This window comes from Myxine glutinosa, chromosome 4 (genome assembly GCF_964187855.1).
Source record: "Myxine glutinosa chromosome 4, kmMyxGlut1.1, whole genome shotgun sequence".
NCBI lineage: Eukaryota > Metazoa > Chordata > Myxini > Myxiniformes > Myxinidae > Myxine > Myxine glutinosa.
In genome coordinates, this window is record NC_136264.1 from 85797898 (window position 1) to 85818735 (window position 20838).

The 20838-nt window shown below is 45.4% G+C and overlaps 1 protein-coding gene across 1 annotated transcript in view; it reads left to right on the plus strand.

The window, feature by feature from the left end:
- LOC137424946 (proto-oncogene tyrosine-protein kinase receptor Ret) overlaps positions 1–20838 on the plus strand; it is a 172083-nt gene that overhangs the window by 131322 nt on the left and 19923 nt on the right. Inside the window, exons 14-15 of the mRNA XM_078775263.1 lie at positions 15834–16054; positions 16343–16465. Coding sequence (XP_078631389.1) covers positions 15834–16054; positions 16343–16465 — 344 coding nt within the window. The remainder of the gene's footprint in view (positions 1–15833; positions 16055–16342; positions 16466–20838) is intronic.

Below are 20838 nucleotides of genomic sequence, written 5' to 3' on the forward strand. Positions count from 1 at the left end.
AGGTTGAAGATTTAGGTTGAATGTTTTTTTTTTCAAGAAAGAACCCCTCAGCACACACATAGGGGAGGGGTAGGTGCAGACTGGAAGTTTGGGATGATTACACCTCACCACCACGTAATTCAAAACACCTCACCACCAAGTAATTCAAAACACCTCACCACCAAGTAATTTAAAACACCTCACAGCCATAAAACACGCAATAAAAACACCTCACCACCACAAAATTAAAAACACCTCACCACCACGAAATTGAAAACACCTCACAGCCATCAAACACGTAATAAAAACACCTCACAGCCATAAAACACGTAATAAAAACACCTCATAGCCATAAAACACGTAATTAAAACACCTCACCACCACGAAATTAAAAACACCTCGCAGCCATCAAACACGTAATAAAAACACCTCAGCCATAAAACACATAATTAAAACACCTCACCACCACGAAATTAAAAACACCTCACAGCCATCAAACACGTAATAAAAACACCTCAGCCATAAAACACATAATTAAAACACCTCACCACCACGAAATTAAAAACACCTCACAGCCATCAAACACGTAATAAAAACACCTCAGCCATAAAACACATAATTAAAACACCTCACCACCACGAAATTAAAAACACCTCACAGCCATCAAACACGTAATAAAAACACCTCAGCCATAAAACACGTAATAAAAACACCTCACCACCACGAAATTAAAAACATCTCACAGCCATAAAACACGTAATAAAAACACCTCACAGCCATAAAACACGTAATAAAAACACACCACCACAAAATTAAAAACACCTCATAGCCATAAAACACGTAATAAAAACACCTCACAGCCATAAAACACATAATAAAAACATCTCATAGCCATAAAACACGTAATAAAAACACCTCACAGCCATAAAACACGTAATAAAAACTCCTCACCACCACGAAATTAAAAACATCTCACAGCCATAAAACACGTAATAAAAACACCTCACAGCCATAAAACACGTAATAAAAACACACCACCACAAAATTAAAAACACCTCATAGCCATAAAACACGTAATAAAAACACCTCACAGCCATAAAACACATAATAAAAACATCTCATAGCCATAAAACACGTAATAAAAACACCTCACAGCCATAAAACACGTAATAAAAACTCCTCACCACCACGAAATTAAAAACGCCTCACAGCCATAAAACACGTCATAAAAACACCTCACCACCACGAAATTAAAAACACCTCACAGCCATAAAACACGTAATAAAAACTCCTCACCACCACGAAATTAAAAACACCTCACAGCCATAAAACACGTCATAAAAACACCTAACCACCACGAAATTAAAAACACCTCACAGCCATAAAACACGTAATAAAAACACCTCACAGCCATAAAACACGTCATAAAAACACCTCACCACCACAAAATTAAAAACACCTCACAGCCATAAAACACGTTAAAAAAACACCTCACAGCCACGAAATTAAATACACCTCACCGCCACGTCATTTAAAAACACCTCACCACCAAGTAATTCAAAACACCTCACCACCACGTAATTCAAAACACCTCATCACCAACTAATTCAAAACACCTCACCACCACGTAATTATAAATACCTCACCACCACGTAAATCAAAACACCTCACCACCATGTGATTTAAAAACACCTCACCACCATGTGATATTAAAACACCTCACCACCACGTGATTCAAAACCACCACGTAATTATAAATACCTCACCACCACGTAAATCAAAACACCTCACCACCACATAATTCAAAATACCTCACCACCACGTGATTCAAAACCACCACAACGTTATTAAAAACACTTCACAACCACGGAAACAAAAGTTTGAGGGAGTCGTTAAGTGCCAACACAGACACTGCCCAGATGTGTAGATATCTACAGTCCCTGTATATAGAGAGTTGTGTCAACTCAAATTTGGACGCCATTTTGTGTCTAAGTGTGTCGGATTAGATATACATGTACATTCGCGATATGGGGTGATATATTCTAAACCTGCTAAAATTTTTTTAGCTCCTGCATCTAAACCTGCATCAGCTCGCCCCCTCTCAAACTGATTCACATCGAAATGTTCCTGCAATCATACAATGAGTGTCCTTGATGTATTTATTTATTGAAATTTTTATTCTAACACAACACAGTTTAATTTTAATGAGCTGTCATGTACTAGTACTTCCACAACAGAAAATCACATGGACAATCTTCCGGAAGATGGCCAGACAAATCGCTAGCTCTATCGACCACATGTATATTGATATCAAACAGGGATAACAGCTTTTGAAAGTTGAGCCAGTTTTAAATGTGGGTACACAAATACACCTGTTTTACTGCATTAATCACCTAGAAATATTGTATGTTTTGGGAACGATAGCTGTCACCAGGTTAAATATATAGGGATTGTCCAATGTGCAAAATCTTCCATCACTACAATTTGGCCATAAATCCCGGGGTGGGAAATATTTGAGCAAATATGCCACAAGACGCATGAGCACTGTACAAAGCAAACAATAACTCGTCAAATTTTGGACGTATGGATGGCTGCACAACCCGCAAAAAAATTGAGCAGGTCCCCCCCTAAAATTTCTTTTATGATTGCCGATTAGGCTAAAGATTTTAAACCAAAAAAATAACTTGCCTCGGAATAAGTTTTGAATGGACGGACAGACAACTGAAAACAAAACGGACAATGGGTTTCCTACCCCTATAAAATCAAAATTAATTCCCTCTGAAAAAGTACAGTGACATTGCCCGCAGACTACCCCAACCGCAGACCAGGCAATGTCACTGTACCGGGACATTTCATCAATCAATGACAATATGCGGTCCGCTAGGACTACCCGAAAAAAATTGAGCAGGGTTCTTCCCACGGAAATGCATTTTTGGTCAGCTCCTTGAAGATTATAAACAAACACAAATCACTTCCCTTTAAAAGGGTTTTCAACGGACAGACAACCAAAAAAAAACCGAGCAGATAGAATTGCTTTTGAACATCGATCATCAAGCGGCGTGGGCCTACCTGGCAGAGTCTCGAGGAGTCGATCGCTTTCCAGCTCTTTCGTCTGACTTTCGCTTCCCAAATTTCCCAGATTGGTTTGAACAACCAAAAGCAGAACAACCAGTCATTTTGTTTGGCAATAAACAACATTCCCGTACCAAGCTGACGTTCACGCACGGTGAAGTTAGACACAAAATGGCGCCACGAAATCACGTGACCAGAAATCTCGGGTCAGCGCATGGCGCAACTCTCTTTATACAAGGACTCTATAGATATCTAGATAAATGACTGTACCCGAGTTGCCGTTTTGTCATGGTTTAAACCAATCATAATTCAAACAATTATTTTGCACAAATGTATTTGTAATATACGTGATATCACATTTTATAAACCATTGAAGTTGAAAAAAAAAATTCCCCAAAAAATTTCCAAAAAATAAAAATAAAGAATTGGAAATTTTTCAAAAAAAATACCCTTAGGACATACCGACGGGAGAGATATGTGCACACCAGAAGTTTGGTACGATTTCACAGAAGTTTGAGAAAGTAGTTCAGTGACAAGACAACACAGGACAACACAGGACAGGACAGACGCTGCACAGATATATATATATATATATATATATATATATATATATATATATATATATATATATATATATATATATATATATATATATATATGTATGTATATATATATATATATAATTATATATATATATATATATATATACTGTATATATATATATATATATTGTTACAGATCGCGGTTATGATGTTATAGACCGAGCGGTGGTTTAAAACCGCGACCTAACAAAAACTCACCCGATTCACCCAGACTTTGGCCGGATCGCACCGCAGCTGCTCAATGAGGGGAAAAGACAAAAACGACGAATGCAAAGAGGAAAAGGAATAAAACGAGAAGACGTACAGACGAGTAATGGGTTTTTATTATTTACACACACAAGCAAAAAGGGGCAATCAAGTTTTATTTACAACACATAGTCATAAGACGCAGGTGACACAGTGCAAATTTAGCTTACCTACAGGCTTAACTTATCCCAGGACAGAACAAACAGAACGCTGACTCACGCGGGGGATGCCAGGAATGGCAGAAGGTGGATGGCTGGAGGGAGAGGGAGAGGTCCAAGGGGGGGTCCCGCAGCACAACCGGCGCGTTCAGCAGCCGCCGTTCCTCTTTGGCCCTGCTCCAAACCGCCGTTCAGGCCCCCTTTGGCGGTTGGGTGGTCTTGCGGCTGCGGCCTCTGTCCGCTACGTTCTCAGGACTTGTCTGGTCCAAACCCTCAACTCTTCCTTGCTTCTTTCACTCCTCACCACCGACTCCTCACCGCAACCAACAACCTTGCAACCAACTCCTCAACCAACTCTTCTCCCTCAACAACCCTTCTCTCTCTTTTGCGACCGACTCAGTCCAACCCAGAGTGCATCTCTCTCTACTCACTTCCGGTTGCGCTTTTTATAGCGCCCCCAGCGATCACGCCCCCGGCGCTTTGGACACGCCCATCGGGGGTGCTCACCTCGGCCCTGGTTGGTCGCGCGACCCTCGGGCTCCGCCCTGGATGACGACGGGCGGGCGCGCCCCTCCTCCCCTCTGACGAGGTGCGACACGCCTTTCTTCTCCGACTCAATGCCTCGTGGTTAATGGCGGCAATTGGATCGGAGGTAATTGGTAATCGAGGGCTCAGCAGTGACGAGAGGGGGAATGGAGGTTTTGGGAATGGGAATGAAGGGAATCTATCTCTTTCACTGGTGCAATGGAGTATTTCAATTAATGGAAGACACAGCCTTACACTAATACACAGAATAAGATATAACTGTCAAAAGAAAGGATATATCGTGTCCTGCATGTATGTTTTATGGACTAACTACGGAAACGCCCTTTGACCTTTATACAACCACAAACGGAGGGAGGAGGGGTGATATTTTACAACAACCTTTTACAACAACATTTTACCACAACAACAAAATAAAAAAAACATTCTCATATCCACAACACTGCACCCTCCTCCCCTTAGGCACGTCCCGGGCCTATTACTTTTACCTTAGTGTGGCATGTAGGTGTAGTTCCCTCTACTTTTAGCCTGACCCTGAGTGCGACAGTTTTAAAACATAAATAAATGTGTCCCGCTGCTCCATTGCACCCTGCCTAACAGACTTACGCCCACAGTTAACCGAATTGCGGAATGGTCTTCAAACTACACACTGACGGTGGGAAGCATTATTTACAATTGACGCTATTTTTATTTACAAAACTAACCCAGGACCTGTAATTGTTCTTTCTGGGGGGAGGACAGTCTGCTCTGCATCAATGCACCATGAAAGCACCTATAACGCACCAACACACCCTCAAGCACCAATCAGTGCAGTCACCACTGTTCATCAATAAAATAAATCCAACAAACCCAAACCCTGCAGGTGATCTCTTGCTCTTCGGCTCCCTCTGCTGGTTATTATTTGTTCTTCCAGATGTTGTCATTCTTTTGCTTTGCTTACTGGCGGCCTATTTTCAATAAAGTGTGCCCAATGTGTCCTTTTTTTATTTGATTTTATTTATGGCCCACAGGGCCGACTAGTGTGGTTCACCTGTGGGGCATCGGTGCCCTGTGGCCAAGGTCCGCCAGCAAGATTTCGGGCCCTCATGGCCGGTTCCAGCAGAGGGGCCTTGCCCCAACCCATGGGGTCCATAAGTGGTGCTCGGCCACTGACATGTGGTCCATAACGTGGTGCATCGATGCAGACAGCTGGTTCTGGGAATTTCGGGCGCACAATGGCCGACCCACGCACGCTCCCCTCGGCGCCCAACGGCGCTCAGGTCCTCATGTGGGAGACAAAAAGGGGGGACAAGACAGATGAGCGAGGGGTAAGGTCTCAAGGGTACACGTCAAAAAGGCAATGCAAGGCAAAATGCGTACGGAGGGCGAAGTGAGAAAGCTCGTCCCTACCGTACGTCACCCCCCTGTCACCTAGCCTACCCTTGCCCTTACGCCATATGTACAAAATCTACACATTACCAATTCGTCACTACTGTCACGTCTTCCCCATATTTCCCCTATACCAAATTCGTCACCACAATCCCTCTACTTCAAAAATTTGCCATCATCAATTCATCATCAATCCTCATAAGGAGGAAGAGATGGAATTACGCACAATGTCACACCCACGTCATGATGCGTCTCACATTCCAAACATTTGCACAGTAAAAATAATTAAACATGGCATGGTGTGGAGTACCTGTCACCTCAGGTGAGTGGATGCAGATGGTGCGAGGAGATCCTTCATCCTAACTATCCTCTAAATGATTTTAACACACTTTACACTACCCGGGTTCTTTCTCCGGCCAAACCATTGGCCCTCTTACACTATGGGTTCTAAAAACCAATTCCCATTGGCCAAACTGTGGTGCTTCTCAATTTGGGGTCTCACTCCCCCGATTCATCTCCCGGTGCTCTAGCACAATTTCTGGGCTGCGACGTGTACCTCTCCCAGTGGGTCTACCCACCTGCACACCTCCACCACTGCAGTTGCCACCCGAGCTTACCTAGCTCCTCACCCTAACCTATCTAACTGGGGCAGGCCCCTCCTGGCTCTGTCACCCCACTCGGTGCCCTCTGGCACTGGGCTACCCGGGTCCGTCCTCCGGATCCTCGGGCCCCATCCACAACAACTACTACCGGCTCCCAGAGCCCACCTGCGGCCTCACCTGGCCGACATCCTCACAGTGGTGGAGCGCCCAACCAACTACACACACTAACAGGCTACACGCCCAGCCATTTCCACAACACCAACGCACCCATCCACTTACCATTCTGTCACCCGCACCACAGATGCCAATATCCAACTACAATTTACCTGTACCCTCTACCTAACACTTACACTACCCGCCCCGGGTATCCGTGATGGGGGTCCACTCTTCCCCCATTCACACCTTTGCACCATCCACTCCACTCCACAATTTCCACCATTCTCACTCCACTACCATCCATTCCACTACTCCATACCATTTATTCCATACAACCACATACACCTGTTGTTGCACACCTGTGCAATCCTACCTGGTGCCACCTGCACCCTCCTCCTCTTCCTGGACCAGTTGGTCAACACAACACACAATCACCACTACTCCCTCATACACTGCTCCACACACCTGTTCAGTTGCACACCTGTGCAATCACACCTGTCCAATTCTCACCTGTTCAATCCTCACACACACGGCATCATCTCAGCTAACTACTCCCTTCTGAAACTTGCGCTTCCCAGTCGTCCCTTTAAACTATTGCGCTCCCACGTCATTATCATCCACACTAATCTACCTGCGTCCCCACTACAGGTATCAGTCACTAACTAAACTTAACGTCACCTAATGTCATCTTCTCTAGATCCCTACACACCATATCCTAACCCACCCGGGCTAGTTTTCACTGCCATACACCCCATAATCTATTGCTCCTTTGCCCCCACGTCTGTGAGGGATGGTGGATTTGCCATCCCACCACATCGGGGGTCTCTCACTATCAATTTTGTACACCTAAATTCCAACCAATCAAAAATTTGCCAATCACTACTCATCATCTGCCAATCATTACTGCCAATCCTTTGCCAATCATCAAATTTTGTTTTTCTCTAATTTTGGGCCCAAAACACTATTACTATCACGATCACCATCATCACAGTCCGCTATATCCTAGCCTCGGTGCGTCATGACATCATTAAACTCGGCTTCGTAAAGCCGAGCAATGAATTCGGGTGGTTTGGTTGCCTGCAGGTTGAATCCGTCCGGCTTTCGGTTCAAGGGAGGTGGTTTGGTTGGACCGAGATTCCACGCACCATCTCGGCGCGGCACCTTGCGGTCCCGGGCCCGATGGCTCCATCTCCCCCGGTCGGAACCCCGTCCCCACGAGGGGGCACCGTTCCGCCTCCTCCCACTCGCCCTTGAACCGGACCGGTCGCCTCGCCCGACAAAGCCCGGACTCGACCGTGCGGGGCGGGGCCAAGCCCGAATCGGCAACGACGCTTCGAAGAGAAACGACGCAGCTTCGATCGACGCCGGGCCTCGCACCCAACCAAGCACCCCTCGCACCGAGTGCCCGCATCGGCTATCCGTCGCTCTAACCACTAAACCGGTTACCATCGACGCTTCACTTGCATGCTTACAAGCATACGCTACCCCTTTCACCCTCACAAAACCTGGCGTTCCAACGCCGTCCGTACATTCCACCAACGCTCTCTCTGTTACACACCACACCTCTTGCGCACACTTCGGTCCACACCTCTCCTCCGTTACGTCCTCCGTAACACTCACCATGGGCGTGCACTCCGTATTGCTCTCACTCCCTGTGTCACACCCCGTACACACCGACGTGCATTCTTGCTCGCACTCGGTTTCACTCCCACACTTTATACCACACCCACTCGCCGACGCACACTTTTTTTTTCCACGCGTGCCATTTCCACTCACACGGGACCCTTCACCAACGCCCGGGTGTTTCCTCGATCCCAAGCGCGCGAAAATTCTTTTGTCGCTAAACATCCTCCTGCAAAATCTACCCGCACAATATACAGCACGACTCACCTGGGGGATCCTTTTCTCCACGCGAACCTGCAAACTTCCATTCGGGTTAGCGAGTACAGCATCATGATTTGAGCAGGGACTTTGTACATAATCCATTTCTCCCTGCAATTCCCGGGTTACCTCCGTCATCTCTTCAATTTTAATTCCCGCTACTGCTTTTTCTTTATTAACCTCGGCGACTGTTGGCTTTAATAAAATTCCCTCTACTTCATCGGTCGCCGGCTTTTCCAAACCCCGTGTCGCGATTTCTACCCCCGTCATTGTACCCGTGCTTTCCTCCGCTTCGCTCAACCAGCGCTTTTCGACACGCGTTACCTCCCCGTGCACCCCTGGGACCCTTTCGCCCAACTTGCGGTCTCTGTCCCTCTGCTCCCTTGCCTCCCTATCGGCCCTCATTCCGTTCGTTGTTTCTTTTAGTTCCTTAGTCATTTGAACACCCATGTTGTTAATTTCCCTGTTGGCTATGAGCCCCTGGGCATACATTTTGTTTTCTTCATCCCACTGGGTCAAAAATTTCAACATATTTGCAAGAAATGGATCCCAGGCCGTTGGCACCGCGGGCTCGGCTGCCGCGCGCTCGTACGAGGCGCCTTTTTGCGCGCCTGATACCTCGTGCGTGAGAGCGCCATTTTGTGCACCTGATACACCCTCAACCACACCTTCTTTACTCTCCTCCACCACTTTTCCCACTTCTTCCCTGGGGTCCTGGGTCGATTCTACCCCGTCTATCTCTCCCACCGGCATCCCGTCGCCTTGAACAGCCATGGCGCGATTTCAAAATTCGGGTTTTGCTTAAAAAAAAACCAAATTTCGGCAGCTCGTAATTTTGACCAAAATTTTTTTTTTTTAGATGTTTTAAAAATTTGGTTCGGGACCCGAATTCCACTCCCAGACACCAATTGTTATACTAATAGTACAATTGGTGTTCCAAAATTTGGGCTAAATAAATTTAGTCCCAGGTTCGAATCCAACTCCTGACTACCAATTGTTACAGATCGCGGTTATGATGTTATAGACCGAGCGGTGGTTTAAAACCGCGACCTAACAAAAACTCACCCGATTCACCCAGACTTTGGCCGGATCGCACCGCAGCTGCTCAATGAGGGGAAAAGACAAAAACGACGAATGCAAAGAGGAAAAGGAATAAAACGAGAAGACGTACAGACGAGTAATGGGTTTTTATTATTTACACACACAAGCAAAAAGGGGCAATCAAGTTTTATTTACAACACATAGTCATAAGACGCAGGTGACACAGTGCAAATTTAGCTTACCTACAGGCTTAACTTATCCCAGGACAGAACAAACAGAACGCTGACTCACGCGGGGGATGCCAGGAATGGCAGAAGGTGGATGGCTGGAGGGAGAGGGAGAGGTCCAAGGGGGGGTCCCGCAGCACAACCGGCGCGTTCAGCAGCCGCCGTTCCTCTTTGGCCCTGCTCCAAACCGCCGTTCAGGCCCCCTTTGGCGGTTGGGTGGTCTTGCGGCTGCGGCCTCTGTCCGCTACGTTCTCAGGACTTGTCTGGTCCAAACCCTCAACTCTTCCTTGCTTCTTTCACTCCTCACCACCGACTCCTCACCGCAACCAACAACCTTGCAACCAACTCCTCAACCAACTCTTCTCCCTCAACAACCCTTCTCTCTCTTTTGCGACCGACTCAGTCCAACCCAGAGTGCATCTCTCTCTACTCACTTCCGGTTGCGCTTTTTATAGCGCCCCCAGCGATCACGCCCCCGGCGCTTTGGACACGCCCATCGGGGGTGCTCACCTCGGCCCTGGTTGGTCGCGCGACCCTCGGGCTCCGCCCTGGATGACGACGGGCGGGCGCGCCCCTCCTCCCCTCTGACGAGGTGCGACACGCCTTTCTTCTCCGACTCAATGCCTCGTGGTTAATGGCGGCAATTGGATCGGAGGTAATTGGTAATCGAGGGCTCAGCAGTGACGAGAGGGGGAATGGAGGTTTTGGGAATGGGAATGGAGGGAATCTATCTCTTTCACTGGTGCAATGGAGTATTTCAATTAATGGAAGACACAGCCTTACACTAATACACAGAATAAGATATAACTGTCAAAAGAAAGGATATATCGTGTCCTGCATGTATGTTTTATGGACTAACTACGGAAACGCCCTTTGACCTTTATACAACCACAAACGGAGGGAGGAGGGGTGATATTTTACAACAACCTTTTACAACAACATTTTACCACAACAACAAAATAAAAAAAGCATTCTCATATCCACAACAATATATATATATATATATATATATATATATATATATATATATATATATATATATAATTATATATATATATATATATATATATATATATATATATACTGTATATATATACAGACTTGGCATTTAATATGGATTTTTTCTTTTTTTTTCTTCACTTGGGTTTACTTTCTTAACTCGGTATATCAATCTGGTGAGTTTCTTTTACACTTTGGTGATTTATTTGTTAAAAGAACCATGTCACTGATTGTCGCAGCAAGAAGTCAACAACAGGATTATATCACAGGTGGCGTGTCAAAATGTACGGACAGGTGCATTTGATGATTGGCTTCACAGTCGGGTATACAAGGGTTGTTGCGTTCTGTATTAGTGGAAAACTACTGCTGCACATCTCCAAAAGTTATTGCCGCTTCCTCTGGAGATGGTCCGTCAACTCGACAATGCTGTTTGTCATGGAGTGGTGGCTTTACGAAATTACGGCATGAAACAGCGTGCTATTGCTCGGCAGTATGGCATCACTCAAGGTCAGGTGTCAAAGATCCTGAAACGAAATGCTCAGAGGGGTGTCCCTACTCCAATACCGAGGCCAGGACGTCCCCGCAGAACCACAAGGAGGGATGATCGCCAGCTGCACCGGTTAGTCCACAATGGCCGTACCAAGTCAGCTAATCGGCTTAGGGCTGAGTGGCAGCAACTGACAAATGTGCCTGTATCCAATAGGCTAGTCAACCAACGACTGGTTCAAGCAGGCTATCGTGCCAGGCATCCCCTGAGAAAGCCACGCCTGACCAGACAACACCGCCAGCGCCGATTGCAGTGGGTCAGAGAGCACCGTCAATGGCAGCCAGGACACTGGAATCACGTGATCTTCAGTGACGAGTCTAGATTTCTGGACTATCGTCAAGATGGCCGCGTCCGAGTGCGCAGACAAGTGCATGAAGCCTACAACAAAGATTGTATAGTGCCAAGAGTCCAAGCTGGAGGTGGTGGGGTGACCGTTTGGGCTGCTTTTCATGCAGGGGGCAAAACTGACCTGGTTGTTCTGAATGGAAACCTGAACCAGTTCAAGTACAGGGCCATTCTGGAAGAAACATTGCTTCCATTTGCTCGTGCAGCCTTTCGAGGAAACTTTGTCTTCCAAGATGACAATGCACGGCCTCATCGTGCTCGCATGATCCAACACTTTCTTGCTGACCATGGTGTGGAGCATATGAGTGGCCTGCCATGTCCCCGGATATGAATCCGATAGAGAACTTGTGGGCAGAATTAACGCGTCAAATCGTCCACTTGGACCAACAGCCGACCTCTGTTCGTTTTTTGCAGCAGACTATTGTCACTGCATGGCAAGCGATTTCTGTCCAAACCTGGGCAAATCTCGTGAACAGCATGCTTCAACGTGTACGTGCTCTCCTGAATGCACGTGGGGGTTACACGAAGTACTGAACTGTAATTTTACTGTCCGTAATCCCAGTCGTAATTTAACTTTTGTTTTTGTTGAAAAATTTTTTGGCCTAATGTGCAAAATAAAGAGATACTTCTAGAAAACGTACAGAAGTTTAACACAGTACTATCCAGTCCCCTTGTCTTTGACTAGCCGACGGGATCCGGGGCTACGACGTTCCTTCTGGGCGGCGTTAAATACGGTTGTAGGCCGAATTCCTATTATCTAAGTACCAACGCCGCCTAGGAAGCAAGGAAATAAGCCCCGCCCGAATCATGGTTGTAGGTGGAAACTACGAGCGATAGCGAACCGTGACCCGAGCCGTTATCATTGACTAAACCCGATCCGAGCGGTTCTGATCGTGCCACGCTTACCCAATGGCGGAAATCACTGATAAGGTCGAATCAGGAAGAAACAAGGAATAACAATTGGTTTATTACACGATGTACAATGAGAAGAAGAAGAACACACAGTGCAGCCTTATACAGTCTTCTACCTATCCCAGGACACGGGCCCATTTCACACTCAGACACACTCACACCGAGATTGCAGATGGTCAGGTTGATGGTCAGGGATGATGGCGTCCAGGCAGTTCACTCTGGTCCCCGACTCGTACCGCGAACAAGATGGTCAGGGCGGCAGAAGCTCCCCGCGGGTCGTTGGCATGGATCGGACAATTACGGGGCGAAAGGTAAGGCTGGCTGGGCGATTACTTGCGGCCACGGTCACGTACGTAATAACTGGACCGGCGCTATATGCGCTCCCAATACAAGTTCATAGGCGCTCCCAATGCAAGTTCAATAGCAGAGCGCCTCTCCCGCAGAAGTCCTGACAAGGGCAGTCCTTCGCTTCAGTCCTCTTCATACGAGCGCGGTTGCATAAGTCCTCCTTAGCACGCCCTTTCCCCACGAGTCCTCTATCATGCGCCAATCGTGCAAGTCCTCCGCTTCAGTCCTCTTACAACGATTCTTTCGCACGAGTCCTCTCGCACGAGTCCTGTTCAAGGGCTTTGTGCGTGCGCTTATATGGGCACGCCCTTACCACGCCCTGTCACGCCATGTCACCCAAGCCCTGATTGGCTGGTGGCCCTTACCGCCGCTCTCTCCCCCGCTTCACCTTCGATGCCGCGCTCCTTCCTCTCTCAGGCCTACCTCGTGTCATTCGACTAGTGAGCATCCTAATGCGAGGTGCAATAGCCAAAATGGGGTGCAGGATGGATTCTACCCAACGAGGTGGATTTGGAGGGTGGAGGAGGGTGGAGGCAAAATGAACGGGGCCTATCTTATTTCTTTTACACAACGCAGATGATACTAGGGAAATGGCCTTATACTCACATAGACTATGACATAACTAATATCCTGAATGGGCCTACGTGTTGCTTGTGGACTAACTAGGGGGCAAACCTTTAACCTTTAATGATGTTATATGTACACTTCTCAAAACTGCAACAATATATATATTTATATATATATATATATATATATATATATATATATATGCAGTGCCTCTCGAAAGTCTACACCCCCTTTCAAAATTTCACCTTTTGTTACCTCGCAGTCTGGAATTAAAATGCATTAAATCAGAGTTTCCCACCTTCATTTACACATCATAACCCACAACTTCCAAGTGAAAAACAAATTCTACAAATTTCAGACATTAATTAAAAATACAAAAGTAGATTATCTTGGTTGGATAAGTGTCCAACCCCCCTCATAATAGCAATTGTAAGTTAGCTCAGGTGGAACCAATCACCTTCAACATCACACACCAAGTTAATTGGCCTCCACATATGTTAAATTGCAGTGATTCTGATTATTTCAGAATAAAATCAGCTGTTCCTGTAGGTTTCCTCTGCTGGATAGTGCATTGAACAGCAAAAACTCAACCATGAGCACCAAGGAGCTTTCAAAAGACCTCCGTGGATAAAGTTGTGGAAAGGCACAGATTGGGGGATGGGTATAAAAATATTTCAAAGGCCTTGAATATCCCTTGGAGCACAGTCAAGACAATCATTAAGAAGTGGAAGCCATATGGTACCACCAAGATACTGCCCTGCAAACTGGATGACAAAACAAGGAGGAGACTGATCAGAGAGGCCACCAGGAGTCCAATGACAACTTTGAAAGAGCTACAGGCCTTTATGGCAAAGACTGGTCATTGTGTGCATGTGACAACAATATCCCAAGCACTCCCCAAGTATTGGCCTGTAAGGTAGGGTGGCAAGAAGGAAGCCATTACTCAAATGAACCCACCTTCAGTCCTGTTTAAGGTATGCATAAAAACACTCCGGAGTTTCTGAAGCCACATGGCGAAAAGTTTTGTGGTTTTCCGAAACCAAGATTGAACTTTTTGGCCTAAATGCAAAACGTTACGTTTGATGCAAACCCAACACAGGACATCAACCAAAGAACACCATACCTTCTGTGAAGCATGGTGGTGAGCAACATGTTATGGGGATGATTCTCATCAGCAGGGACTGGGGCACTTGTCAGGATAGAAGGGAAAATGGATGGAGCAAAATACAGAAAAACCGAGAGGAAAACATGCTGCACTCTGCAAGAAAGTTGAAATTGGTACGGAAGTTCACCTTTCAGCATGGCAATGACCCGAAGCACACAGCCAAAGCTACACTCGAGTGGCTAAGGAACAAAAAGATAAATGTCCTTGAGTGGCCCCAGCCAGAGCCCCGATCTAAATCCAATCGAAAATCTGTGTCATGACTTGAAGATTGCTGTCCATCATTACTCTGCACACAACTCGACTGAGCTTGAACAGTTTTGAACAGAAGAATGGGTAAATATTGCCCAATCAAGGTGTGTAAAGTTGGTAGAGACCTATCCCAACAGACTCACAGCTGTAATTGTTGTCAAAGGTGCTTCCACCAAGTATTCACTCAGGGAGCACAATCAAGATGTCCACCCGACTCTTATCCAATTAAGATATCCTAGTTTTGTATTTGTAATTAATTTTCTGAAATTTGTAGAATTTGTTTTTCACTTGGAAGTGATGGATGGACACAATGCAGAGAAACACAGTTCTTGGACTTCACAGAACATTTGAAGAATGTGGAACTAGTTCATTTAACTGGGGGTGTTCTTAATGAAAAATCATTGGCACCATTAAGTATCGACACCAGAAAGGAGTGCAGATCTTCAAACTGCAATGAATCACAGTCCAGTTAAATCACCCAGGAGGGCAAATTGAACTTGAACACGTCATGCCAAAGAATTATTCAAAGAACATTGTTCAAATTTGATGAAGACATTGTTGTTGTTTTCACTTATAAGCTTTTCAATATCATCATTGTCATTTATGGGTCACCACATATAGCATTTCTTTACATCAGAATTATTGCACTTGATGAAGGCAGCTTATGGTTGCAATCAAGTGTTCCATTAGTACAATTTAGTTTAACTGCAAAAAGCAGGACAAGGTTTAACACCAACACATTTCATCGATCCAGGTTGAATTTGTAAGATTTTTTCATACTTCAATATTTAAGGTTGTGTTAGGTCGTGCATTCTGTCTGCCACAGGACCACTATATCTGATTGTCGATTATGCACGGTTTGGCTCCCTGCGTTCCTTCCTGCGCACACGACGCAAGCTTGGAGGATCAGTTGATCTGGAAGGACGGCGAGCGGACCGTGGGTCCCAGCATCTCGATATCCCTGATCAGCGTTGCTTAACGCTCGGAGACCTAGTATCATTTGCTTGGCAGATTTCTCGTGGAATGCAATACCTCGCAGAGATGAAGGTGTGGAATTGCACAACCGTTGTTGGATAACCATGAATTAAATGTTTTTAATTGTTTGATAAACTTTTCCTCACTTGACTTTCATACCCTTTGTCAAATATGTTAATCAGACCACATTTACTTGATTTTCAGAATGTCAAGAAAACATTGCAAAGTTTCTTTTTGATATTTGTATAATTTGGCTCAAGGCACAAGTTTAGTTGAAGCTTCTTTGTTGCACTTCTTAATATTTCTCCTGTCAGGTAGTATCTCCCTCAAAGGTGACTCTATGTATTGTTCCCGGGGTAGCTGGTGCATCGGGACCTGGCTGCACGGAACGTTTTGGTAGCCGAAGGTCGGAAGATGAAGGTGTCCGACTTTGGTCTTTCTAGAGACGTGTATGAAGGAGACTCGTATGTGAAGAGAACTAAGGTAAAGTAGATCTCCACCCTCTCTTTGCTTCATATCAGCTTCATATCTTGGACAATGTCCTCTTTTGACACTGTTCTCCTCCAATAGGATTTTTCTTGACCTTGAGCATTTTTACATTTTGAATCAACTAAAATTTTCTACATTTCAAACACGATTATGGATTTTCATTTCCGTGAAGTGCTGGTTTTTATCACCTCACCTTATACAGTCCTTTTATATAACTGGATGTATATTTATTACATAGTCAAATATTTTTACCTCCTCTCCCACCCCTCCTACTCTTTCCCTCCCTCCCTCACACATCCTCACCCTCCAGTCACTCCTGTCTCCTCCCAAACCTATTACACTTCTCCCCACTTCCCACACTCTGCTAAATTTCTTTCTCTCACCCATTCCTCCCTTCTCTTCCTTTTTCTCAATTTAAATTAACTCCATTTACCCTACATAATAAATAGATGGCCTCTGTTGTCAATGCCACACTTGGCACAACGTTCTACACTGCTGTTGAAAATGGCATTCCAAAACAGATTGTCTATCTAACCTCATACTTTAAGAAGAATCGGGTCGAACATTTTTGGTTCCATTTGTTCTTTCCAAAATAACGTTTGATTTCCAACAGGTTCATTGAAAAGATAAGGATTCTATTCTCCTTGGAGAGCTGTTTTTTAATGCAATCACATTGCAATGGCTGTTTTTTCATGTCGTGTTTTGGCATCTCTCATTTTGTGGCTGATGTATCCTATCTCGCTTCTTATTTACTAGTTTTTCTTCCATCATTTTGAATTGGCCGTTTTTTCTTGCCTTGGGGACTGTCCCAAAGTGGTGTTGATGTCAATTATATTGCATCCTTCAGAGAGCATTGCGTACTGCCAACTTTTGGCCTACCCTGGGTGGTGCTCTTTATTTCTGTACTTTTTGTTCCCTCTCTTCTGCCAGTTTTTGTGGGTCAGCTGATATACGTTTCAACGCTGGTGAACAGCATATCTTTGTTTGCGGTGAATCTAATTATTGTAAATCCTTTTTTGTATACAATCAAGGGATATGGAAGAGCTGGAATACAAAAGAGAACAGAACAGCAAGAACACAGTGGAACGTGGGGAAACTTGGTCAGCGGAATACAGAGATACTATGGAGGATACTTGGAGGAAGAATGGGAAAATGAGAGAAGAAGGGAAGGTGGAGGATAGAGAAGAAAGACACAGGGGGTGAACAAGGTGGATACAAGCTCGAGCACAACAAGCAAGGGGCTGAAATGGAGGGGAAAACAAGGATGAAAGAGCAATGCAACAGATAAAGGAAAGGTGGATGGAGGAAGACGGGAGAAAAAACAATCACCTGCAAAGGAAGGATGAGCTTCCGGAGGGCTAACGAGGGTAGAGAAGATCATGAGTATGGATTGGGGTGGTCTGAGGTGGTGGTGAACAGCCATCTTGTCACCCTGGAGGGAAGAATGAGATAGAACAGACTGAGGAAGTTGGTCCCACAGGTTGGAGGAAAGAGAAACAAATAGGTGGAGGTGGACAGTGAGCCTGGATTTTGAGAGTTTCACAAGAAGTAGGTTACTGGCAAACCTGTGTACCCTGGAAAAACCTGGGCAGGCGTGGGGGAGTTGGGGGATGATATGATATAGCACGGTGAAGGCAGAGGTTGCGAGACTAGAAATGTTGCAGTAGAAGATAGGCCACCAACCTATCTCTGATGTGGGACCAACAGGTGCAGAGATTCTGATTTATCACAGGATATTCCATTGACTTTGAGGACCTTGGACTCCCTAGCATCAAGACAGAAAAGGTGTCAGGTAGAGATGCCAGCCCAAAGGGAGAGCAGTTCTCCAGTGAGCTGAAAATGAAGGCCTTGGAAGTTGTTAGAAGTTTGGATTTGTCAAGGACAGACTTGGCATAATGGAGGCTAAACAGTCAGCAGGTGTCTTTGGTGGCCAACTTTGACAAGAGGCCAAAACGTGTGGGGGACTGAACTTATTTGAAGCATTTGTTAGACAGTCCTTTCAGAAACAGAGTGTAAGAATTCCAGATTTATAAAACATATTCCAATTGTTAGACCAGATCATTATCATGGCCTGCAGAGAAGGAAGAGGCTACTGCTTGTCTGTGTAAACTGTAAAGGATGAGGAATGTCATGGCAGAGGGTGGAGTCGTCAGTGAAAATATAAGGAGGATTTTCCAGAGAATCAGTAAGATTGTTGATGAAGATGAGAAACAGGACTGGGCCCAAGACACTGCCTTGGAGCACTCCAGCCTCGACAGGAAGAGGAGATGAAAAGGTCCTATGGACAGCCATGTGATGACTACGAGAGTGCAGAAAATCAGCAAGCCATGGTAGGAGATGGCTTTGCATGCTCTAAGCTGAGAGTTTGGAAAGCTAGGCAGGATACCAGAATATGTCAAATGCCCAGTGAGATGCCCCTGATCTCTTCTCTGAGATTGAGGGCCTCCATCCATGGTTGGGAGAACATCTGTAGCATGTCCAGAGTGAAATGACTTGAGTCAAAATCCACACTGATGGTTTGAGATCAAGTCATTGGAGAAAAGTAAGGATTTGTAAACTGTGATGATAGATTTCTTAATTTTGCTTATACTGCAATTGGTCAGCCAACATCACTCCATTACACAAACATGATGCAAAAATAGATCCTCTTAACTACAGACCTATTAGCTTACTCTAAATCATCAACAGGGTCATGGAATCAATATTGTTCTAGTTGACATGGCATTCTTTCTATTCTCCATCAGCGTGATCTCAGATGATCAGTACGGATTCAGACTAGGTCACTCGACCTTGGACACGCTGCTTCTGCTCTCCCAACAATGGATGGAGGCCCTCAATCTCAGACAAGACATCAGGGCGGTCTCTCAACATATCTGAAGCATTTGATGCAGTCGGGCAACCCACATTGTTCTCCAAATTGTCAGCATATAGCATCTAAGGCCAGCCACTTCCTCTCATTGCTTATCAACTCTCCCCTCTCTTGTAGTCATCGTGTGGCTTCTCAACAAGGTTTCCTTTGTTTTCCTCTCCCTATCAAGTGTTACGGATTTGTCACTTCTGTCTTTGTGGTTTTCATCCACTGGAATCATTTTTAGTTTCATATACTATTATCTTCAAAGGTAAAAATTAGTGTTTCAAAAGAAAAACGAAATGGATCGGGAGAAACCGGAAGAGGAGGAAGAAGAGGCTGGAGCGGATAGAGGGAGATCGGGAAAGGAAGGTCGATCTGCTTCGAGATGTCGAGCGGACGCTGGGGGACATTGGTCACGAGCGAATATTGGCTTCCCCGGGAAAAGGATTCCTGTAACAGTGTTGTTATTGCTTGGATAATAAACCTGCGTGACGGGTTTTGCTTTTGGTTCCGAAAGTGAATCATTGCTGGAGAGCAGGTACGCCTCCATTACGGGCCCGTCCACCATTTCACCTCGCACCAGCCATTTCACCTCACACCAGCCATTTCACCTCGCACCAGCCATTTCACCTTGCACCAGCGATTCACCTGGTTCTCGTGTGTGTCGTGGATTTCGCTTTGGAATTCACGGTTCTCCGCTTGGGAACTGCTGCTCGTTCATGTCAGCGTCATTGCCTGGTGAACTGAAGGTGTGAATTCCCAGTCACCTTTTGGGTGAACTTTTACCTGACCAACGTCGGCCCGACACCTCACCAAGCAGCTCTTCGGCAGCGTCGACTGTCGGCCGTCCTGGGTTCAGGTCTCGGTGCGACCTTTTTCTTGTGATCCCCGGAGCGTGGATCGACTTTGACCTGGTGTCGTGACAGTAACTTTGGGGGTGTTACAGTTCACTCACGTGGAGTACCGTGAGTTATTGAGTTAAGAAACTGGTGGTACCATCATAGGAATTATATGGTGTTTGCTGTGCAAGTGAGGTTTTCTTGTACGTGCGTTACTTGTTATTATTGTGTGATTTTAATACAATACTTGGGTTTTGTAACTGATTGGTGTGGTTTCATCATTGGTCATTGGCACACATAATAGCACATCTTTCTGCCGTGACTCCTTTCGGGGCTCGGAGGTACACCGTGACTGGGGTTTGGGGAGGAGCACGTAACAGAAATTGGGGGCTCATCCAGGATAGAATTCCCTAACATTCCCAAAATTCCCAAATTTGGAATTTTCTAACATTCCCAAATTTGTATTTCTGAAAATTTGCAATTTTTGTGTGAAGGTTAACAGGTGCTAACTAATAGTCACCATGGTGTTTGAAGTAGAAAAGTTTGTGACGTCCCCTAAAGAGGCACAGTTCCAGGCGTTAAAAAGATCGGAACTCATGATATTGGCCAAATATTGTAACTTGGAGGTCCGAGTTAGTATGAAGAAAGCAGAGATTCAGACATTGGTGGTAGAATCT